The sequence below is a fragment of the Desmodus rotundus genome, chromosome 3, assembly GCF_022682495.2.
Source record: "Desmodus rotundus isolate HL8 chromosome 3, HLdesRot8A.1, whole genome shotgun sequence".
NCBI classification, from domain to species: Eukaryota; Metazoa; Chordata; class Mammalia; order Chiroptera; family Phyllostomidae; genus Desmodus; species Desmodus rotundus.
Window position 1 is genome coordinate 150,809,510 of NC_071389.1, and position 24,405 is coordinate 150,833,914.

Here is a 24,405-nt window from a genome sequence, read left to right on the forward strand (position 1 = left end):
TGGAAGGGGATTATAAGCTCGACAGGTCCTACACAGAGGCGGCACCCTCAGGAGGGTCCTCTACCTGCCTGGCAACGGAGGAGGCAAGAATGGGGTCATTGAGAGTTCCCCAACCCTGCTTCGGTTGGAATGATCTGGCTCTTTGCTGCCACTGGGCTTTCTGGCAAGGACAGGGGTAAGGATGAAAGGGAGTGGGGGCCGGCAGCCTTTCTTCCACAGCCCACGGGGACCCACCTCCAAAGTTGTTGAGGCCCAATAGGTCCCATCTGGGTGGGGGTGAGGGGTTGAAGATAGTGTGGGGAGTAAGGGGCGGCAGTGCGCCCCTCAGATATTCGCTGCCTCCTGGCCATACGGTTCCTCTTTCTGGTTAACATTAAATATTCCTCTGCACCGGTGAAGGGTCCTTCGGTGGATTAGGTTATGGTACAAAGCGGCGACATAAATAGAGGGGGAAAGTGGCCAGGTAAGCAGTCAGGTGGAGTGGAGATGAGGCGCTTTCGATTTGCTGACCACCTTCTTTTCTTTGACTCGCCGGTTCTGGAACCAGATGGTGACCTGGCGTTCCGAGAGGTTCGTAGTGGCGGAGATGCGCCGGCGCTTCTCTTTGGTGATGAACTTGCTGGCCGCGTACTCCTTTTCTAGCTCCTTCAGCTGCACCTTGGTGTAGGGCACGCGTTTCTTGCGCCCGCGCCGGTAGCTGCTCACCTCAGGCTGTAGGGGAACCACGTCTAGGGGGAGAGAGAAGGCATGTGGGCAGCAAGTGAGCCTCGGCCAGGGGTCCCCCCGAGGCTGCACCGCTGCTGCGGAGGCACAAGGTTCTGGCGGGACTCAAAGGAGCCCTGCCAATTGCCCCCAAAGCCTTTGCACCTTTGTTATTAGCAAGGCTGTGACTAAGGTGAGGCCACTGGGGTATTTCCTCTGGTTCAAACTTTAAAGGAGAGGGCACCAAAAACTCAGTAATCAAGATAAATAACGCTTTAATATAATGTTTTTTAAAAAGTCAAAGTGAATGCAAAAATACACGATGAACAAAATATCAAATTTTAAAATAAACACGGTGCCTATATTCCTGATTTTTCCTTTTGCCTCAGACTTCAGTATGGCTCAGTGCAGCACCCATCACTAGAATCTGTGTGCCCATAGAGAGGTCCCTTCAAATTTCACTCTGGGGCCCTGAGTGGTGTGGCTTAGTTGACTGAGCATTGTCTTGCAATGGGAAAGGTGGCCTGTTCGATTCTGATCAGGGCACACGCCTTGGGGGGGGTTGCTCCCCCAGTTGGGGGCGAACGAGAGGCAACCCTTTCACATTTCTCTCTCACATCGATGTTTTTCTCCCCCCACTCCCCCTCTCTTCCCCTCTCTCTAAAATATACACATAAAATCTTTTTTAAAAAATTCACTCTGGTCTGCAGGTCTTCCTGCAGTTAAATCATTTGGGCAGCCATCAGCTTATTATACTCAGCTCCAGTATGTGGGAAAGGTATTCTGTTGTAGGGTTGAGGGAGGACATGGCGAGGAGGGAATAGCTTCGGTGGGCACAGACTGCCAGGTCGCTGTGCACACCTTTGGTCCCTGGCTCTGCACTAGGAATCTGAGGCCCGCGCCAATACATAGAGAGAAGAAGTGTCCAGGTGAAGCCAGTCCGTTTGGGAGCCCATCACTCTAGGAATTCAATGTTGTGAGCCACTTAACAACATCCAAGATGGGAGGCACTGGCCCTGAGATGTAGAGAATAGGTCCCTGGAAGTAAAGGGTCCCCACCCCTTTACTTGGATCTGTCCACCAGTGGAGATAACAGGAGAGTACTTCTTGGGGGTGAAACCAGCTATCAACATAAGTCTAGAAAAAGAACTCAATGCTCCTCTGTCCCCACAAATGTCCACTCATCAAAACAGCAAATTCTGCTCCGCTCCAACCCCTCTCCTCTCCATTCTTCCAAGGTTAAAGGAAACCGTCTTTATCCCATGCAGGACCCTAACTCTAAATCCAAAATACTTTGTGATCCTAACCACTAGTAGTTCAATTTTTTTATACTCTGAAGATTTCACAGGCACTAAAAACAATAAATGTCATTTACATCGCCCTTCCACTCCACCCTCACCTCTGTCAGTAAAAAGGTCATAGCCACACTTTCCAGGGGAAGTGGGGAACTAGGAAGATTTTCTAAATAACTGACCCCTCAATTTTTAAAATGTAATTATTAGACTTTGTCAGGCAGAAGCTAATGAAGGAGACTGAATATTTGAGATTTCCCCTTCATTCACACTGCCCTTCAAAAGTGTAGACACAGGCTGGAATGAAGATGCAAAGCTCTTCCTGAAATACTGTTCTCATCCTATCTTCATAAAAGACCATTCCTACACCCATTCCTATGGGGTATGCTCTCTCCCAGGGGCCTTATCTATACAGAATGGGGAAAGAAGAGGTCACAATGAAATGCAGGAAGGAAGCAAAGTGCTCAGGAAGAATACTGGAGAGAGGGTCTCCAAGGCCTGGTTTGGCTGTCTTCATGATGACAATTTCTCAGGAATATTGTTGGACTTGTCACTTTTCTCTGCCTATGTATGGATGGGTGAAGGTTTTATAAAACTCTGAAAAACAAAACAACTTCACTTTAACAGAGCAGATCCTTCAGGTTAAAAATGATATTTTTGTACAAGATAATTAAAAAAACCCTTCTCAGTTCTCAAATTTGTTTTGCTCTTATAGATGTAACTATGATTCAAGAAATTGATAATTCTGGGACAAGAATAAAACAGAGAAGGTAAGTAATGATACTATGAGGACCCTGTGAGGTTTTCTTTTTGTTTTAATCCTCGGAACATTTTTTTTTTTGGCTTATTTCATTGAAACCATTTACAAAATGAGATTTTTGAGGTTCCAAGTAAGTAAAATAATGTAAGTGGCAGAACCAGATTTTAAACCCAGATTTTTGGACTCAATATAAATGACACAGTAAGTTCTAAAATGGAAATAGGCCACATGGTACAATCCAGCTGTAAAATACCTCTTTTTCCCTGCAGAATAAACTGGAGTAAAAGTGGGATTTGATTCCTGAATTAACCAGCTAATTGTCCCTGGTTTTGTTTTGGTTTTTGCCTCACTTTCTATAATGCTCAAAATTACCTACCCAATTTTGGATCCCCTAAACCCCAACTCTAATTTTCCAATGAGGTTTCATCAACACAACCCTTAAAAAATAGTTTTTAAAAAGTAATTGATCTAAACTAGCTATTTTTCTCTGCAGAATGCCAAGGATTGATTTGGCCAAATTTTTCATTGGTCAGACCAAACGCTGTGGTTTTTTGTTAAGGTCTCCTGAGGAAATAATTTCAGTCTTGCCTTCTCACAGAAGCCTCCCTTCACTATCGGTTGTCTTGTCCGAAAAGGAAGTGGGATCTACAGATGTGGAAATATCTGGAAGCTTAGACCTTGAATAGTATCTATACTGCCTAAAGTAAGTGGAGAGTTCGCTATTAATCTTACTATCAAGCCTTCCCTAATCTCTCCAGAACATACATGCACCAAAAACACTTCACACCTGGGACCCTAACAGACACCTTTGAGGAGCAAATGTCAATATTTAGTCACAGCTTTCTCTTGGGGCTCTTTGTACAGGCTCCTACTGCCCACTCACTCTTGCCCATCCACTATGACAACAGGGCTCTGAAGAGGCTCCTGCCCAGCTAGAAGTCCTAGCTGCTCTTCTCAACCAAAATCCAAAGGCTTGTCCGTAGGTACTTCCAGTATGGCCCAAAGAACCCACTAATTCTTTCTCTCTCCTAATCCTATCTGTCTCGGTCTGTCTGTCACTGTCTCTGTTTCTCCTTGTCCCTTTCTTTGCTGATTCTGTCTTGGAATTTCCACCTCTCGCTGTCAAAAAAAAAAAAAGAAAAAAGTGTCTAAACTCACCACTGGAAGAAATAAAGAGAAAAAAAAGAGCAATGAAACAAGAGTCTGTATAATTGGGGGAAAGAAGAAGCCACAACACACCTTGGCCCTAATTATTTGGGTCTTTCTGAACAATTGCTCCGTCTCCCACACCAGCCCAGACTTCCATAGATGAGGTTTCTCAGAGCCAGAGGCGCTGAAGAGAGACAGTAGTGTTTATGGCTAGATGCTGCCGAACAAACCACAATTGCATAGACAGAGTTATCTGGAAATCTCACTACTTCTAAAAGTTCTCTGTGTGGGTGGAAAGACGAAGGGTGTCTGATGAGCATTTCTTTTTCATCTGCATTTTGCCTGGACCTCTGCACTCACTATGCTACTACACCAGCCTGATTCTGTCTCCACACGGGGAGTGTGTGAGCACGTAGCTGCTGAAACACATTGGGTTTTGTATCCATTTCCACGTTGTGATTCCAATGCCATAATCTACAAGTGTGTTAAATCTCAGTTGGGCTATATATTTTTTTATTTCAAAGATATTCTTTCTCTAGGAGGTTGCGATCACAGTGTTTATTTTGAGTGGGGTTTTTTTTTCCTGGGAATTTTAAAAATGTATATTTTGTTTGAAGATATTTTTGAGTTTCTCTCCAGTCCTTCACCCCTACTCTACTCCACATGCGCACACAGGGATGCAAGAGCAGCTTGCTCTCTTCACTTCTTCACATTAAATCCATTGCCCATTGCTCTAGGTCTGTACCTCTGCCCACAGGGGGCCTGGTGGGCATCTGCTCCCCTGCCTTTTGGCTCTTTAGCATGGTCTATGGGCTCCCCCTGCTCCAAGAACTCCTGCCAGATCCCCATCTCCTAAGGAGCTTTCCATTTGCATGAAATAGAGAATTAAAGGGCCATCTCTCTATATGTGAATCACCTATATTCTAGAAATGTATTATCATGTGTTTCATATTAAGTGGTTAATAACAGAAATCATATTATATAAAAATATTATAGCCAATACCAAATAGGTAATGCGTGATACCATGTACTAAAATTCTATCATCCTTACATCTTCTCACAGCCAGATGGAGGTGCCTAGGGTAGGTCCACCCTGGTATTCAGTTGTGTTATATTGAGTAATCTCATAATATTTACAAAAATGTTGTTTGCTACATTTTCTAACATCATTCAGTGATATTTTCACCATCTGCCCTTGCCCTAATCTTGGATGCAGAGGAATTTCAGGCCCACCTTTAGGAAGTCTTCAGGTCTATACTTCCCAATGAATATATCCCTGGACCCAAATGCAGAGATAGGGGACCTTCTAAACAGTATGGGGAGACATTTGTGGCTACTCCTGGCCCCATAGGACCACTGTGGACACCAGAAGGGAGCCAGTCAGCCCTCTCCCACTGAGCTCCACTTACAGCCAGAGCACACTGAAGCTCTGCATTTCTTAGACCTCAAATCCTGACTTCTCAGTGCATGCCTGAATTCAAAGTTCCCGATGTGGATTTTAGAAGCTTGAGACTGATCTTTTCCCCCTGGGGTGGGTTGCAAGATCCTCTCCTGTTCAGAGATAGCCTCAGTTGGAGAAGGAACAGGACATTGGTGAATTCCACCCCCCACCCCATATATAGCCAGACAGAAACCAGTGGTCCCCAGCCCGGGCCTGGACCCTAGATCCCTCCAGAACAGGTCTTCCTTCCCCACACCTCTCATTCTTAGCCCCCTCTTTTTGTGTCTGAGGCATAGATAACTCTTTCTCCCCACATTTGGGGGAGTTAGCAGTGGAAACGCCCACAGGATTTGAGCTCAGTATGCCAGAGAGGAAAAGAAAATTTATATCCTAAGAGAGGGATAACGAAAGAGATTTTAGCTCTCTGCTCCTTTAACCACGGAGAAATTCATGGCCAAATTTTTAAAATACATCAAGAAAAGAAAAGAAAAAAAGAAGCCTCCTATATTTCTGTAGACCCTGGCAAATTGGACCCCTATTTTTTTTAAAAAAATGTCTAGTGCCGGAAAGATCTTGGATGTTCTGGCAAAGGAAATGTTTGGGGGTTCTTATTCCCCGCCCCCAGTTATTTGGTGGCTTGAGAGTTTTATGCTGGTAGTTGTGGATTCCAAGGCACTCGATGCCCGCCCCACCCCCATTCCTAGCCAGAAGCGGGCTTCGCCCGCGGAAAGCCGCGCGTGAGACTGGAGCCGGCTGGGGGCGGAGGAGGAGCGCTACCGACTGGAGCCCAGCCGGCGGCCCGGCGCTCGGGCGCCTGTGATTGCTTCACTCTCAGCCGCGCAGCTTCGGGGAACGTGTCGGAGCAGATTTCTTCCCCGGCGCATTCCTCAGCGCAGCTCGCCCGGCCAGCTCCATCGGCAGCCCAGAAAGCCGGCGCGCCGGGGCCAGACGGCGGGGGTGGCAGGGGTGCGGAGCCCCGGGGCAGGAGGGGCGGGGAGGGGTCCCTGGCGGCGGTCGCGGCGCTCTGGCCCCCCTTCCTTACCTGGAAAGGGAGACTTCCAGAGGTGGGCGGACTGCGACTGCTCCTTGGAGCAGTACACCTGACTGTCCCAGCCGTTGGAGAGAGCCCAGTGCTGGTAGCCTTCCACGGGGATGAGCGCATCGTGACGCGGCTCCGGGTGCCCGCTGATCCCAGGCACCACCGATACGTCCAGGTAGCTGGGCATCGCCTGGTAGGAGCTGGCGAAGCTGGGATAGAAAGCGAACTCTTTGGCCCTGGAGGACAGGTCGTCACCGGGCAGGGTGCCCGACGGCTCCGGGTACTTATCGCCTGGGTGGTAGGCGCAAGGCTTTTGCTGCAGGTTCACGTTGTGTGAGAGGCGGCAGCCGTAGTAGCTGCCACCAAACGGGTAGCCGTAGCCCAGGGTGGCGCTGGACGAGGTGGGGGGCGCTGGCGGCGGGGCGCACTGGCGCGCCGCCTCCGGGGCCGGGATGTCCGTGTAGACGGCACCCTGAGGGGCGCCCAGGGGAGCCGGCGGGCGACCCAGCACCGGGTGTGGAAGCAGGTCGCGGCAGTGGCTGGCCGGGCAACTGCTGCCCAGCCCGTCCATACTCGGGGCTTTGCCGGGGCTCGCTCCGCTGCAGCCTCCCCCCGCTCCGCCCGCGCTGCCGCCTCCCCCGCCGCCGCTGCCGCTCTCCGCCGCGCTGTCCTCATAGACGTACATAAGGCTCTCCGGCCAGCGCGGATGCAGGAGCAGCGAAGTCGTCATGACATGATCTGCTCCAGCTTTTTAAAAACTCCACTTGCCAAAGGCAGAGAGCTCGAGAGACACCTCGCTCTCTTTTCCCCTCCCCCATCCCTCCTCCTTTCCCTCCCCACCCCTCCCCTTCCCTCCCCTCCTCTCTTCTCCTCTCCTCTCCTCCTCCCGGTGCTTCCACCGCCCTCCCCACACATTCCTTCTACGCATGCGGGGACACTTCATTAAGAAATCCGGCGGCTCCCGCCCGCCTCCCCTCCCGCCACGTGACACGGCCTGCGAGAGAGACGCCTCTGCCGGGTCTCCTGGGGTTCCCACCCCTCCAGGTGGGGCGGGGCAAAGTGGGAAAGGTCTCTGATGATTGGCTCTCAGGAGATGAGGGAGCTGGGAGATTTAAAGGGACAGGGCAACGCCCCCTGACATGCTCAGAGAAGGAGAGGTTGGGGGGCCACTCAAATTGGCCGACGCAAAGGGGTCTGGAATTTCCCAGGCGCCTCCCCCTACGCTTAGGATGTGTGTGGGGGAGACAGATCCCTACTTCCCCCCGCTCCCACCCCCCCCCAAAAAAACCCCCGATCGCTGTGACCGGATCTGGGTCTTGGAATGGTGAGGGAGAAACCGCATTTTTTTTTCTTAATAATGAAGAAACTAGAAAGCAGGCTGAAGCACGCGGGCAGGGCATGGGGAGCCTGGCTGTGGCCCAGGCTGACTCCTCTGAAGCTCAAGGCTGGCAAGGCCCCCGACGCCATGTAAGGAGAGAGGCTTTGATGCCGGGATAGTGTTTCTATTTCCTACTTTCTGCCACTTAACTCTAAAGCTCCAGTTTTCTGAAAGGACTCTCTCAGCATCTCGCCCGCAAGGCTTTTTTAAACGGAGCAAAGAAGGCTGAGAGGATGTGATAGTCCCCAAGCACACACATCATCGCACCGAGGAGGGATGCTCTCAGTGAAAAATGGAGAGGGAATAAAAGGAGGGAAGTGGGAAGTGCGGGGGTGGGGAAGATGGGCTGGTATGTCAATACACAATAGAAATTAAAAGCCTCGGAGTGAGATTTTTCAAAGAAAAAGTGGTGGGGAGTGGCGAGGGGAAGGATTCTGTTTTGGAAAGCTGAAAAGCCTTGGATGTGAACTAGAGCACACACGCACTCTCGTAGCGGTGCACTGAAGGAAACGTAAAATGAGGGCGAGTCGGTAGCACTGGCGCTTCCGAGGGACCTTTCCTTAAGCACGTTTGGGAGGCCCCAGGAGGCCGGAGCTCAGCCCCACACTAGCCCTGCGCCTCTCGGTAGATGAGGGCCAAGGGGCCGTGCAGAGCTGGGATTAACGCGGCTTCCAGCTGGACAACCCTGGTTTTAGCTCCCACGGCTTTCTTGGGAGTCATTCCCTTTTAGTGGGGATTGTTTTCATGTTTTAAAATTGCCCCGTATTTCAAGGAACAAATGAATACCAACTTAATGATAAAGAACCCCTCTTCTTCCCACTCAATCTCCCAACTTGTGGGGCTTCCTATGCCAATTTAGTGCCTTAATAGAGTCAACCATTTCCAAGATACATCTCTGTGGAATTGAGCCAAATTCCCTTTCAGCACAGGACCTCCCTGAGAAGAGGTAAAAAAGAGAGAGGAAAGAGGGGCTGTAGCAACTCCCTCTTTTCTCCCTCTTTTCTGCCTCTGTTACGTGGTTTACACGCTGGGTGCTCCTGTCCCGACAACACGCAGGTAGTGGCCACATAGTAACGTATGGGTAAACTGGGTCCACCGGACCCCTCCAGCCCTGAGAACAACCGGCCAGGTCCATATTGAGATCCAGTTCACTGCAGTCTCCCTTCTTCCTGTAGGGGGGGGAGGTGGTGTTTGACGTTGGAGACCTCCTCCAAAGGGTGAGTTAGGATAAGAAACTAATCTTCATCAGTGTGATCATCATCGGGATCACCATCCAGCAGGGTGACCTTAGAGTCCAGGTCTGAAAACAGGCTTCAGGCTGGGCTGGGAGTAGGAAGGAAAATACAACAGAAAGGTTTGAACCAGAAGCAGGCTAGCATGAGTGTGCATTGATGATGGTGGAAAGAGAAGAGATGAGCCGAGAGGAAGGAGGGTCTTGCTGGGAGCCGGCTCTAGGCTGGGAAACTGCCTTCCCTCATTCTGGAATCCAAGGTCAAGGTGAAACAAGGAGAGCAAACACGGCCTGGTCAGTCTAGACTGGGCCCTGTGACCTTAGCCCCCTTGTCTGCCTAAGGGCTGCCTGGTGGGGGTAGGAGGGGGGTAAGGTCTTCAGAGTTTCCAGCCTGGAGAGGAGAGGTGGTGCGGAGTCCCTGGCTTTTCCTTGGGTGACGTGCCGGTGGGGGACCACACACAGTGCAGAACCCAGGGGAAAATGGACCGGGCTCTATGGGGCCACCAGGAGAAACAAAGGGCCTGAAATGCCCACTCCATTCCTGGGGCTCCTTCCTGGATACAGGAATGCTCTAGCCCAAAGCTAGATGTGAATTTCTCGGGCCAGAAACCAAAGACACGTCCCTCAGTTTCTGAAAGTAGGGGGCAGAACAGCAGGAAGGATCTGGGTGCAGGGCTGCCCAGCAATAAATAAAATTAATAGTATGTTCTTTTCTAGGTTTATATAAGGACATTAACTATTCTTATTGGAATGAGATATAGATTTAATTAACCTGGCAATTTTACAATTCTATTTATTAGGGGCACTATGCGGCCAAAATTTAGCGACAAGAGAAAAGAGCTGGAACCAAAGTCCCCTTCATCCAGAAGACCATTCTGAGAAGATGTACCCACCCCCCTCCCCAAGAGGCTTGGGGGAGTGAGAAGGCTGGAAGGGAAAATTCAGAGCTAAGAGCGTTAAAAGTGGCTGGTGAAGTGTCCACATCCCTCTGAACGATCCCCCCCCCAACTCTTTCGTTTGGATCCCCAAGACCTTCCGCGTCTGAAACTGCCAGTTCCACGCTGGGGCGAGCCCGGAGCCAGGAGGAAGGCGGCGGTGCCAAAGCCCGCGGGCGGGCGGCGGAAAGTAAAGCGTTGTTGGTTAATTAACTTTAAGCCTGGGGTCGCTTCTCCCTCCTCCCCCGAAAAAAATGTGGATCTCGCTGAGACACAAATAAAACCAAATTAAACACTCCAGGAGAATATGCACCACTGGAAACGTAGTAATTACATCTCGGAGGCGATCCCGCCCTAGAAAGCCGAGCGCAGAAACCCTCGGCTTCGAGCTCAACCTCCACCTCTTGGCCACACCTCGCCCCTCCGGGCTGTGCCAAGGGGCGACGGCGCCTGACTACGGACGAAGTTTACAAAAATCAAGACAAATGTAAAGGCTCCTCGGTCGCCAGAGATGGGTGCTCGTATGGGTGAAAGACAGAGCACTTCATTATACTAAAGGAAAATGGAAAATGGCACCCCAGCCCGGCCGGCAAGCCAGGCTCTGCTCTGGGCTCTTTTCACAACTGAACTGTGCAAGGACCAGGCGTCGGGAGCCACACTGCCCTCAGCTTCCTTTACAGACTGAGGTCCCAGCTAAGTTCAGTTCTGGAATTCCTTTTCTCAAAGGCTCCCACATATAAAGGAAATATTCACTGTGCCCTCTCACTGGACAGATGACAAACGTGTGCACACCTGGCCTGTGGGTTTGGGACTGTGTGCAGGACGCATGCGCTGTTCCAGCACATGCCCTGTGGACACAGCCCGAATGTGTTTATGAAGATACCCAACCCTCTGATGAAATCCTCTACTGCAAATAAAGATCTCTGTTGGTCTGTTTATTTCTCTGTATACACACTTAACTTACATGCTCATCTTTTACTTAGACATCTGAAAGGAAAATACTAGGAAAATGAAAAGGCAGATGCCTGTGTTTTTCTGAAGTTGAGGGGTAGAATTCCTGGTTCACTGTATTAAAGACAGAACCAGAGGCACACACTTGGGGGCTGGATATAGCTGAAATACCAGGCTAGGGAGAACAATGAGAGAAACGAGGTTGGTGTGTCCCTTATTCAATACCCAGATTGCCTTCTCTGGAAATTAAGCATTAGTTGTTGTTTTCCCTCCCTCCTCTGTTTTCTCCACATTCCCTGATGGGGGGGGGCGGGGGGAGCTTAAAGCTCTGAAACTCCTCCCCCCTCCCACTTTTATGGGAGAAAATCTAGTTTAAAAAGAGAGGGGATGGATTGAGGCTGCAGGGAAACAAAGAGCTTCACCACCATGGGGTCTGGATTCTGGCCTAGACTTGGGGATTTGATGGGCAGGCAAGAATTTTGGGGGTCCCTTTCCTACCCAGGGTTCAGGCTGCATGATAGAAGAGGAGATTTGTGGAGGAGAGGGGACACAGGGCTTGAACTATCCAGGACAGAAAGCAATGTTTGAGATGGAGAGACCACTTACAGGAGGGGTTGGGAGTTCAGGGAGGGCACCCCTGAAATTGTGTCTGAGTGGGAAGAGCCTTCCAAACATTTGGAGGAAATTCCTGGTGTACAAAAAGGAAGTGGCAGATCCTGACTGGGAATCCCTGGCCCTGACCAGTCCCCCTCCTGGCCTCTTTTCTTCCAGGTCTCTGGGCTCTGGAAGGTCTGGGAAGCCCAAGGAGCATGCAGATTGCAGACACCACCTCCCGGATTCCTGGATCCCTCCAGAACCTGCTCTACTTTAATCTCTCCACCCCCACAGCCTAGCCTCAAAGAAAAGCCACACAGGCCTCACCTCCCAGTCTGGGAACTCACCTCCTGTAGACTCCATCTTGGCATCTTCCACTTTTATTATTTTTACTCCCTGGGCCCCCAGCTTGAGGGATGATGGGACCAGGATGGCTGAGACATCACTTTTTTCCTAGTTTTGGTGTTTTTTGCTTTCAAACCCAAACTTACCTTCCTCCAGGCCCTACTTGCTTCCCTCTTTCAGACATCAAAGAAAGTCACTACCTTCTGCTGCCCACTCAGGGCTTGCAGTTTGGGGAGCCACACTAAATTGTTCTTTCTGATTATTCAGGGACCCACGGAGAGATTCTGGTTTAAGCTGTTAACACCATTCTTTTCCTGGATTCCCCTCCAGCCTGCCCTTAATCACAGACCCTGCCTTGTGGTGCACTGGGTTTGAGGGAGGCGATCAAATGACTCCTTCCATGGGGAACTCTGAGGAAACCTCCAGTGGCCTCCAGAGTCCCTACTTCAGCCCTCTTTCTTCCATTGCTTCCCAGCCCCAACCAAGCGCATCACAGAGCCCCTTCCCAACCTTCCTCATTCTCTTCTTCCCCACTCCACCTCTTTTTAAATCCTAATCCTTGCTACTCCCTTTTCTTTTTCAGCAGCATCTGAGCCAGTCAGTTGTCCTCCCCTCAGTCCCCATTGACAAAAGAAGTCAGGGAATAAACACAGAGTTAAGAAATTAACAAAGTATCTCCTCCCCCTACTTGCCTCCCCAAAGCCCCTACCCCCACCCCATCCTCTGCTGTGGGAGAGAGCCCTCTGTCCCCCTCTTGTCTTCCCAAAACACTTTCCCCTTTTAAGAAGCCCTTCAGAAACAGACAAATAAAATCTATCCTGGTTTTAGGGCCTGTCTGAGAGGGAAGTCCAAGTTCATTTTCAAGTTAGACAACAGAGCTGAGGGGGGTTGGGGAAGAGGTAGAGGAATGTTGGTTGGGGGCTGGATTTGGCTTCCTTGCAGAGATCTAACAAAGGCCCCTTTTGGTCAGAAAGTTAACAAACTGAATGCTTGGAAAAGCTATTTATCACTTTCGATCATTTCCTCCATCTTTTAAAGTTTAGATTTGACACTCCTAGAAAGGAAGTAGACCAGTCTCTCCTCTCTTCTCTTCTCTCCTCTCTCCCTCTCCTCTCCCTCTCCTCTCCCTCTCCCTTTCCCTCTCCCTTTCCATCTCCCTCTCTCCCTCTCCTTCTCTCCCTCCCATTCTCTCAGATTTTCAGCTCTTTTAAAAGAGAATGTGGAAAATAACATTTTCTCTCCTCAGGGCGAGGAGGGGTTGTAGACCCCAAATACACATTCTTCTGGGTAAAGTGTATGGTTTACCCTGTCCCAAAGAATGACTAAATACAAAAGGCATAGCCGAGGGCTGCACATTTCAACCTTAACTAGGTAAGAGACCCCCTTAATGCCACCACGATGCTGGGAAATGGAGTTTTGTGGGGCCCTAAGAGGCAGATGGCAGAGGATGTATGTGTACTTGAACATGGAGAAGAGGAAAAATTATACCCTAAAATGGATCACAGTCTATTTCTCCCCATGACTAGACGACCTCAGAAGTCACTGCAGAAGATACATTCTAATCACTGGAATTTGAAAATCATTGAGCAGAACACAAAACATTAAAGGAACTTCAGAAGATCCTTATCAAAAGAAAGAAAATTCAACTACTCCATCTCCAAAAAAAAGAGGAAGGTGAAGACTCAAGACTCAACTAAATGGGGAAAAAGAAACCCCTTTTTGCTAAAATGGCCAGCCTTACTTGAGATCTATGGAGCAAAAAGCAAGAGGGTACTTGGGACAAGAATCCTGCTGGTGGTGATTAATTCACTTTTCCTAAAAGGATATAATTTGGCGCAGTTTTAGTGATTGAAGGTAAACTATCCCTATGATATCTCTGGGGAGAGGGATGTAGGGCTTTCCCTCCTTTATTGCCTCTTCCCTCTCACCCAAATTTTCCCTTCCCTAGGGAGTATTTAGAATAACTTTTTTCTTTTAGTTGTGGTGTTGCCTTGTACATGCAGCTAAGTCAATGAAACCCAAAGAACTAGAAAGGAGGATGGGGACACCCATTTTCTCTCTTCCCAAAGATTGGTTACTGCACTCACTTGCAAAGTCAGAGAAAATTTAACCTGGATAAGAAGAAATATCTCACAAAGAATAGAGACCACCCCAGGCTTCTTACACTTGATGACCTTCAGCACTTTCAGGGAGCATGATTGTTGAGTCTGAGTTTTGGGACACTACTGGATAGTGCACATGCCTGGGAACATGTGTTGCAAAGGATGTACCTTGTACCTGTACAGCATAGAGTCATTTTCAGGTCAGTAGTGACAGGGGTGCTGGTTGGGGCAGGCTGGTAGGGAACAGGTTAAAGAAAAGGAAACATGGTTAGGATGTGAGCTAGGATGTGGTTAGGAGAAGACCCTGTGAATCCACCAATTCCCGCTCTCTCTAAAGGTGGCCTTCTTTCCTTTGGCTGAGCTACCACACAAGCAAATGGATGGGAGAACAGATCATCCTCAAGTTTTTCAGAGGTGCAGTTCTTAAGGCAAAAGGAGAAGGGGAACCTTGTGTGATCCCTCTCCTTTTCTGAAGACTTAGGAAAATCCTTTTCTGCTAGAATCTGCATCTGTGATTTAAAGCACTGATGACTCATTTTTTCAGTGCTTGGTTTATTAATAAATTTTCCCCGAAGGAGTAATAGAGATTTACTTTACTTTCATCTGTTATAGACTTATAATCTCCAGACAAATGAGTATATGATATATGCTTTGTTAGGTGTTAAGGGAACTTTAGATAAATATTAACATATGATATGTGTCCATGGATACCCGTATTTATATAATTAAGTAATCTTTGTAAGAAAAAATGTTAAATATTCCCCCTGAATATGACAACATAGTCATGTTTAATTTAAAAAATTTAAAACATCTGTCTTTATACTGATGCTAAGATGTGTGAGGGGCACTTGGTGGACCTCCAGTTTTGTGAGTAAGGATATCTGTTGTCACAGACGTTTTTTAATCTGACTCTTCTAGTGTTTTCTCTGATGCAGTTGGTAATTAAGTGGAAATGGTATCCAGGAATATGTAAGGCAGAAATAATTTTTAAGTGTTATTTTTAAGATGGAATAAATACCCAGGTCTGAGGACATCAAGGAGCAACTTTGCAGTATGGAAGTCTCAGATCCATTCCCCCACTCATCTTGGGAAACTACATGCTTGGCAGAAACTGAGTTGTGGCCTCGTGTCACTCAAATTGGCAGGATGCTTGCTTTGAATCTGTTCTCAGCACAATTTTTTTCCTGCAAGGATTTTAAAAGATTTGGGTCACTTCCGCAGCCTGGAGGGTGATTCTCCTCAGTGGTAGCAGCCTCCGTTGCTTTGCTTCTCCAGGAATGGGGCGCCAGCATCTAACTCCTTTCTTGGTTGTCTCTGGATTGCTCCCAAGACATCGAGAGTTCCTTATTTATTTTAATAGGCTGTATGTTTTTGATTTTTTCAATGTGTAGTAATTATTTAGTATTTGATTTCAATTACTCCGACCAAGCTGAAGCTTGGCAAAAGCCGGCCTCACACAAGACAATAAATGGCTGACACGGAGGACAGGGAGCTGAGTGCTCGCATTGGGAAGCATCCGCTGCTCCACTCCCCTCAGCACCAGAGCAGATCCAGCGAGGCAGGCACAAGCACACCCGTAATCCAGACTGATGCACTTGTATGAGCTCTGTGGGCACCTATAGCTGAGCACACAGGTGGGTATATTTATTTGGGGGTGAGCAGACTCTAATGAGATCCCTGAAAGCTCGGGTATGTGGGTGAGGTGCAGCTTACCCGGTCTGGGCATTCACGGACGTGCTTGTAAGTACCGATTTGCAGGTTTGGGGAATTAGGTCCCTCTGCCCTCAGGAGCTACTGTACTTATCTGCAAGGACACTTCCTGACTGCGAATTTCTGTTGACAACCACCATTGCCAAGACCAAGAATGAGCCAACTTTCCCTTCCTACCCTCTGCTTGTCTGCCTGTTCTTGCGGAAAGGACATCTCCCCAAAAGGGGGGGTGGTGGTGGGAGGAAACACCGTATTTTCTGTTCTTTCAATGCCCAGTGCTCGAGATATGGAAATGGTAAAAGAAAAATCACACCCCTACAAAGGTTTTTCAAAAAAGATTGAGAGAATATCTGCTCAAAAAAATGGGGGGAGTAAGTGAATGGGTGGATGGGAAGGGCTGGAACCCAGAGGCAGAGAAGCCGTGAGCACAGGTTTCTGCAAAGCTGGGTAAATCTTGGTTGGCATAATAAAAGAGGAAAGCAAATTATTCAGACGAGAGGAACCTCGGTCTGTGTGGCTACTTAGTGGTTGCCATGTGCTGCACATAATGCACATGAAGTGGTGTGGTCATGCATTATGTCACAGATCACAACATCACCATACAGTTAGACATGTTTAAATGTCTAAATTTGGGACCCTGTGGGTCTACAGATTTCTCATACAGGGTACAGCAAAAGTAGGTTTACAGTTGTTTGTATGGGAAATAATACAATAATTAAGAAATTATAATACAAGAAAAAACTCTGTTTTATTTACTCACAATTGTAAATCTGCTTTTGCCCCACCCTTGTATTAAATCTTTTCTTCAGAATACTTTATACTTTAAATAATAGAGACAAGATTATAAACAGTAGTGAATTACTCTTTTCAAACATTGCCAGTAAGAAATTCCCACTCATTATCTTTCCAAGCTTAACCCTACCCTTGAAAAAGTTTCCCAAATGTGATTTCTCTTGGAAAGGAGAAAGCCCAATCCCCACCCCTCTCCCTGTAAAGATAACGACTGGTCTGGGGGTCTGGCCCTCTGGGCGCAGCCATTGGAGGAGTGCTCTTTGCTAGGTCCAGAAACACCCCTTCCATCTCTACACTGACCTCCCAGGGCTCACTGCTTAGGTCTGAGCACCGAAGGGATTTCTCAGGTGCTCTGCCCAGCTTGGAATACTGATCTGGGTCTGCCAGTTCAAGTCGAATAGGGTGATGCCCACATTCATTCTGCAAGTGCATATTCAGCCCAAGGGTTATGTGGAGGGGGTGGTCCTACTCAGCTTCAATCATCCTGGAAAAAAACTGGAGCCCAAATAATATCCCCACCATGAAATAAATATATTTTCCATCAAAATAAGTCAAAAACCTGTGTTCTCTCTCTCTCCATTTTGATAACATTAGCCTTATGCCTTTTACCCTAACAGAAACAATGTCCTTCCAGGAACTGATGCACCAGAAAGACCGTCCTTGTACCACCAGGAAAACAATGCACTGAGGACCCAGGCCACCATCCCGCACAGCACCCTGCACCCATCTCTGTTAGATTTTCTTTTTTTTTTTTAATTTTTCCTCTCCAGCCATGAATTTCCACAAGCAATCAGAATTCACCTTTTCTTAAATTATTCAAATAATTAAAAGGTAAGTGAGAGGAAGCGCTGTCTGAAGTTTTAGACGATGTCGCTTTGATGATGTTTTTTAGAACGCCTGTAATATTGCCCCCCCCCCCACTTCCATGGAGAACCTTGCAGCTGTGACCCAGCCCGCTCAGTGGCCCCGGACAATGAGGGCCACGCTATATTTGAACAGGGAGCATAGCTGTAGTAACCAGAATCCGCCTTGGTCACAAACCTCTAGGACAGTGAAGAAACCCCCTTAAACACCTCCCCCACCCACCATTTCTTCAACCTTTACTTGATAGCTTCAGTTTCAAGTACTTAGAGTTGCTGGGGAAGGTTCCTCTCCTCAAAGACAAAAGACATCTTTTTGTGCCTTCAGGGACAGAGCCGGCCGAGTACAGGCTCAGGGAGGGGGCAGGGGTGGTGCGAAGGAGGCTTCTTCGGAAAAGGCAGTGGGGCCATAATCTCGCTACAGGTCCGTCCTTTAGAGATCGATCAGTCGCACTATTTATTTTTTTTCCCCGTGCCGTTCAAAGAGACGAGGAATATTGCCTTTCTATCTAATTCCCCAGCAGCCTCGCATTTTGCCCTCGAAAAGGGATGGCCTCCTGCCGCCGAGATCGGGCGGAGGGAATGGCCGAGCTCTCGGCTGCAGACTGGCCTGTTCCTTCCCGCGCTCTCGGGCCTGCGACTTTGAGGGGTGCGGAGCCTCGGGCTCAGAATTGTCCCTGTTCACCCCCACAGTGATCTGGGGCCCGGCAGTGCGTATATACGGCCTCCGCGGGACCTCTGCGGGCTCCGGGCCGCGGGGAGCGCGCCCCTCTCCGAGGCCCCTCCGACCGTGCACGCAGTTCAGACACGGAGGTCCCCACGCTCCTGCCTGCCACGCCGCCACCCTTATTTTCTCAATCTGAATCGAACGAAATCTGCACCCGTCAGGACCTTAGTACCCAGACCCGGTGGCGCGTGCCGGTCCGCGTCTTTGGTTTTGTTTGTTTGTTTGTTTGTTTGTTTGTTTGAAGGGAGTAGATTTAAATGGGGGGGAAAGCCGAAAGGGGAGAAGTTTGTATTTTCAAACATTCCTAGCGTAACTTATGTGCGTTGGCGCCGCACTAGGGCCGGGCATCTCCCAGCGCCTCCCCGCCCTAACTAGGAGTTGGGTCCCGCTACAACGTCTCCACTTCGGGAACCACGCCACTTTCCCGCATTCGCCCTCCCGTGACCCGTCGTCCCCAAAAGCTGTTTTACTAGAGCGGCGGCCCCCTTTCCAGGCAGCGCCCGAGCGGCAGGCTCTGGCGAGGGGATGCGGCGCAGCCCTGCAGCTGAGGCCACTCGTCTCCCGCCACCCAGCCCGCCACGGGTCCCCAGATTTTCGAAGGCCTTGTAGCCGGCTTTCGTGTGGACGGCGACAAGGAGCGATGGGAGTGAAGTGAAGGGTTTCTGACTTTCGAATTCTCCAAAACCGCACTTTGCAGCTTTGTAACCCTCACAGCTGCACACTTCAAAAGAGCCGAGCCCGGGTCCTTCTTAGTTGTGACATTGGAGGGACAGGGCAGTAATCTCAACCCCTAAGTGTCTACACTAACGGATTACGTTTTTCCAAAGTCATTTTCATTTATTTACCTAAGAGGGCTGGGCTGCTCCTAGCTTTGAGGGTTGACAAGCATCCCCCCACCCCCACCCCGCCACTCGCCGGCCTTTGGTTTTTCCAGCGTGTATTCCAGCCCATCTCAAGAAACTCGGCAGGGGAGGGTACTTGATATAAAACTCCAGTGACTCTAAAAGTACAAGAAAGTGCTCACTGCACACATGCATGAATAAGGTGGTGAGCGTGGCTGCACAATGGTACTTCTGGGGGAGCATGGAGACTCCCTTTCATTAGTGAGATTAAGGCCCAAAATATAGGTAATAGAAGGGATCCAGTTGCCCGAAGCTGCTTTTGGTGAGGACAGGTCTTGCGAAGCTCTTTGCCCCACCACGAGTGAAACACCCCAAGAGGGAGGGTTTTGTTTTGTTTTGTTTTGTTTTTGTAGATATTCAAATTCTTCATGTGATGACCTCATCCCTGCCAAATGTGTCTTCTGCTCCTACCAAAATGAGGCACTTTTAAGAAATTAAATTCAACTTGGGAATTCATCTAATCTAAAACATGACTTTGTTTGGATTTTACTGGCTTCTGTGTCCAGTGGCAAATTTTACTGGATTCTTTCAGTAACAAAAAGGTTGTTTGGTTGGTTGGTTGGTTTTGGTTTTTAGGGTTATGTCCATTTCCAGGCTTTCCAAGACATGGGATTTTCAGGCACATCTTCATTACACAAAAGCCCAGAAGCTGGAGGAAGGCAGGGCGGGAAGGGAGGAACCAGAGTCTTACACGTGGAAGGTCTCAGTAGCCAAGCACAGGAGACTTGTTCATCTTCATGGCCACCTGATTGTTGTCACCTCTGTTCCTGTTGGAGTCCTCTCCTTCCCCTCCCCCCCTCCACTCCACCTCCCATTCATCGACACACAACATCTGGAGAAGTTCCTTTGGAGAATGACTTTTTTTAAAAAAAAGATAAAAGTACTTGTGAAAGTACTATACTCTCTATAGCGGCTGAACCATCAGAACTCCATGAGGATCTTCCAGGTTCTCTGTATAGCAACTCCTCCCCCTGAATCTGGTAGTTCTTTTCTTGGGCTCACGGCTGGACTACATTCCCCAGCTTCCTTTGCAGTTTGTTGTGGCCATGTGACTGCTTTCTAGTCAATGGAATGTACAGGCTATTTCCTGTCCAAGGAGTTTAACAAGTGATATGTCCCCATGCCCTCTCTTCCGTGCTTTCTGTACCCCTCCTTGGGTTTGGATGCCAACCTTGAGGCTCTAGGGAACAGTGGAGACACATATGGGAAGAGCCTGGACCCCAGAATTACATGTAGAAGGGAACTGTTCACTGACAATCATTTGCCTAGAACTTTACCTGAGGGAGAAGTAAAATTCTATTTTGTCAGAGCCACTGACAACTTTGGAGTTTATTATTGTCATCCAATTCACCCTTACTGACACTCTCTTTAAAAGACACCTGGCTGGTGTGGCTCAGTGGATTGAGTGCCAGCGTGCAAAACAAAGGGTTACCAGTTCAATTCCCAGTCAGGGCACATGCCCTGGGTTGTGGGCCAGGTCCCCCATAGGGGGTGCTTGAGAGGCAACCACACATTGATGTTTCTCTCCCTCTTCCCCTCCTTTCCCCTCTCTATAAATAAATAAATAAATAAAATCTCAAAAAGACAAAATGTAACTTTTTTTCCCCATCATCCCTTATAAATGTCAATGGATGTTAGGTAATCCTTCTTGGCCCTTGGACTAAAACTGTAGGAGGCTCCAAGACTCTTCTGCCCACTCTTAGTAACACAGTCCTATTACAGCTTCCAGTCATAGACACAGTTTCAAATCTGGAGTTAGAATGTCCAGTCCAATGTATCTTCAAGACTCTGAGTTTAATTTAATGTGAAATATTCTCCCTTCCCTAACTCTGGATTGCTTCATCTTAGATGTCTAGACAGGGAAACAAGGGAGTAATTTTGGGTTCTCTATTTTTTAACTTTGTGTTTCTCTTCCTCCCCCTATCCTCAGACTGTTTCAGACCCACTAGTGGTTCAAGAAATGGAGAGAGTGAGGGATTGGCTTGAACAATGTTTTAGTAATTTTGAGTTGTGGAGATAAACCAACTAGATCAGGGCTACTATAGTGGAGACTACAGATCACCAAATGAAGTGGAACTTTGGCAATTAGTTCCTAATTTGACATGTAGACAAGATCTAAGCACAAAATCCAGTGTGTCTGTATATGTCCCCAGATTGTGTAGAAACAGGTTTAATCGGTCCCTTGAAAAAGTGGCTGGTATGAAAGCATTTTCTCCAAAGGTGATGAGGATACTTTGCTTTGAATTGGTTCATCCCAATCCCCTCTGCCCCAGCACACACACATCCTTTTCCCTGGATGTATAGACTACAGTCACTCTCAGGAAATGAGTTCCTATTTTTTTGGCCCCTGCTCACACTAGGAACTGGGTCATTTCATTCCAGCGTTCTCATATTGCTTCTTCTGGTATGGAAATCACAGCAGCTATCTAATAGGCAGGATGCCTCGCCAGACTCTCTGGCACTTTTGAGACACTGGCATCTCTCTTTATAATCTGTACCAAGTCACTAGGCCAGCTTTAAGGTCACTAGGTGGGGAGAAAACCTGTCCAGCCATAGAGTGCCAAATGGGGAAGCGAAGTGTTAATGATGCAGTTAACTTTGTCAGTGGGCACTGCTCGACTGCAAGATGTTAGAGCAGTCGGCATGCTGACAAAGAAAACTTCAAACCTTCATTGGGTTATTTTCAAATATGTAGATATATTGCAGCAAGTGGATGGATTAACCAGATGACATTTTCCTCCTGCTATGACCACTTGCTTGGCATTATATAGACCCTTACTAAGTGTGCATGCTGTTGAGTGGCACCAGCATTTTCTGAGCCTGAGCTGGGTGAAGAGCTATAGAGTGGGATGTGGGTAGACAAAAAGCATTTAAATCTGTGCATGAGATTAATCTAAACTTGGAAACCTGCTTATCATTGTTAGTCAGGATTTTGGATGTCGATGGTGAACAGCTAAATCAGTTTGGAAATTACTCTGGTCTTCGGAAAGAACGTAGATTGGGTTAAAGATTGAATTATCTGTCATGGATAACTAACTACTTGGCTCACTTTCTCTGGATTATGTCCAATTACATTTTCAAGTCAATACTATGTTATATTCATCATCACCCACTTCGGGGGAACAATGAAAGGACTTGGCATTCAAAAGGAAAGGTTGTAAAAAAAAAAAAAAGGAAAGGTTGTGAGTCCATCTAATGAAGTATATTATTCTGGCAGTGAGGGCTGTTAGATAATGGAATGGGAATTGAAGAGTGTGACATCCATTCCTGTTGTATAGTACTTTGAATACAAATTCTCTTCTAATTTACCTGAGCAGAAATGGATGTATACTACATTGGAGACAGGAGCATGTCCAAGATGACCTCTCAAGGCATCTTTTATTTTTGCCTTTGGCCTCTATAATTTTCTGACAACATCTGTACCTGTAAAATGTGTCAGATTCAGTAGCAGGGTCAGGGGCTGCTGTCACTTGTCAGACTTCAACAACATGACCCTGGCAAAGACTTTGGAATAAAAACATCAGGAAAATAAACACTCAGTGCTCCATAGCCAGAGGACTGGCTGGGAGCTGTCAGGTTGAAATACTAGTCTGGGAAGGGAAAGAACAGGAGCAAGGCCTCTGACACTTCTCTGCCTCCTGGAAAATACCCCTTTAGTAGTAGAGCTAGTGCCAAACACATCAAATTAATTAAGAAAAGAGATAGGAGAGGTATTATAAGGCTGAGCTTCTATTCTAGCCAGTCTGTCAATCAAGGCTCTGTCAGCAACAAAGCACAGCCTCAACTGGGGGAGGGGATATCACAACACAAGAGATAAAGGCAATCCCTTCATGAGAGGAGCCTCACCCTATCTGTGCAGGGAAAGGGAGAATAGATTCAAGACACAGAAAGAAAGATGAGAAGGCAGAGACTAGAGCAATGAAGACATCTGTGCTGGGACGGAAGCTGCAGAGAGGGTGGAAGAATCAGACCAGGGAGTGATCCCCAGTGAGGGGAGATCTTTCAGAACTGGAAAGGAGAGCTGAGACAGGGTTGAGGGCAGAAGTGGGAAGACACCTGTGTCCCAGGTCAGACAGTGGCCTGTGCATTTTAAAGACTAAAGAGGACAGGAGTGTTGGAGAGAGTTGTAGGAATCTGTTCAAGCAGAAATTCTGCATCAGGGAATCATGGGAAAAGAGGCTCAGAAGCTGATGGATTATAAAGCTGGCAGAATGAGATGAACCAAGCATGAATTTCTGGGTAAAGGTGTTTGTGACAAAAATGATGACCAGAGGAGACATTTTTCCTTAGGCTAACTTTTGGAAAAGTAAAATTTAAGCAAATGAGGCTGATGCAGTCATCTCTGATCAACTAACCAGGGCAAACTCAGGAAAAGCAGGCCGCTTCATTGGCTTCAGTCAGAAGCAGCAGTAATATCTGCCAGCTGTAGCAGGAGTATCAGGGAAGAGCCAGGGATTGCGTGGGAGCATGCGCTGGCTACATGTCTCCAAGTGCGTGTGTGCACAAATGTGTTTAAGACAGTGTGCATGACTTTATATGTTCTGGTGATGTTTCTTGCTGAACACCTTAGAAAAGTATGAGAAATATGCACCAACAATAGACATTAGACATTAAATTAGAAGGTAGACTGATGATAGGGTTTGAGTAATATACATCCCATGGAGGAAAGCATCATAATAATAATCCCTCTATACCATACAAACATACACACACACACACGCAGACATTGAATAACATTCATGTATATATTAGAAATGCACATACACAAAGATACATCATTTAAAATATGAATAAAACACAAGTGCTATAGAGTAACTGCAATCCATTTCACAGGAATACTATAGAAAAGACTAGCAGAATAGAGACTTAAAATGGTGTTTAAATCATGTTATCTATTCTTTTGTCTATAAGAAAGAACACCAGCTAACCAACTATTTCAAGCAACATAAGGCCTTTTTCTCTGAAAGAACTCCAAGAAATTCATCAATCTCTAAACCCCACTGACATGTGTACTGCAGGGAAAGTACACTAAATCCTGCAGGAGTCAAACATATAAATTATTAATCCACATCTATCACCTAATAGCAGAGCATTCTTTGGTAAGTCATTTTCTTTCTGACTCTGTTTCTTTGTACATTAAATGTGAAAGTTGCTTATAAAATTTATGGTTGCTTTTAGCTACAGTCTGAGGATATAATATAGTATTACACACACACACACGTTTTCCAAGTGCCCAGAAGTTTTTTACCAGAAAGAAAATTAGATGACCATAGGTATCGACAAATTGGCCAAACAACTTTTCAGCTCTGTTTTCTTTCTTTTTTTTTAATTAAACATTTTTTAAATTGTTGTTCAATTACAGTTGTCTGCATTTTCTCCCTCAGCTCTGTTTTCTAATGGAAAAATCCCAAGTATGTTTTTGATGCGGTGAGGACTAAGGGGTTAAGAACTGAAATTGTCATCTTTCAAGGGCTGAGTTGGTGTCATATAGACAA

At 47.4% G+C, this 24,405-nt stretch overlaps 1 protein-coding gene across 1 annotated transcript; it reads right to left on the reverse strand.

Annotated features, from left to right (window-relative positions):
- Nucleotides 1–401: 401 nt before the first annotated feature.
- Nucleotides 402–7,221, reverse strand: HOXC13 (homeobox C13). Its single transcript, XM_053921072.1, has 2 exons — nucleotides 6,387–7,221; nucleotides 402–728 (listed from the first exon to the last, which is right to left on the reverse strand). Exons 1-2 carry the CDS (start codon nucleotides 7,111–7,113, stop codon nucleotides 472–474), a joined length of 984 nt encoding a protein of 327 aa, XP_053777047.1. The 5' UTR covers nucleotides 7,114–7,221; the 3' UTR covers nucleotides 402–471.
- Nucleotides 7,222–24,405: the final 17,184 nt, after the last annotated feature.

Coding starts and splice junctions, on each gene's coding strand:
- HOXC13 (XM_053921072.1), bottom strand. CDS start 7,113: ATGACGACTTCGCTGCTCCTGCATCCGCGCTGGCCGGAGAGCCTTATG. Junction 729..6,386: donor CTGGAAGTCTCCCTTTCCAG/GTAAGGAAGGGG, acceptor CTCTCCCCCTAG/ACGTGGTTCCCCTACAGCCT.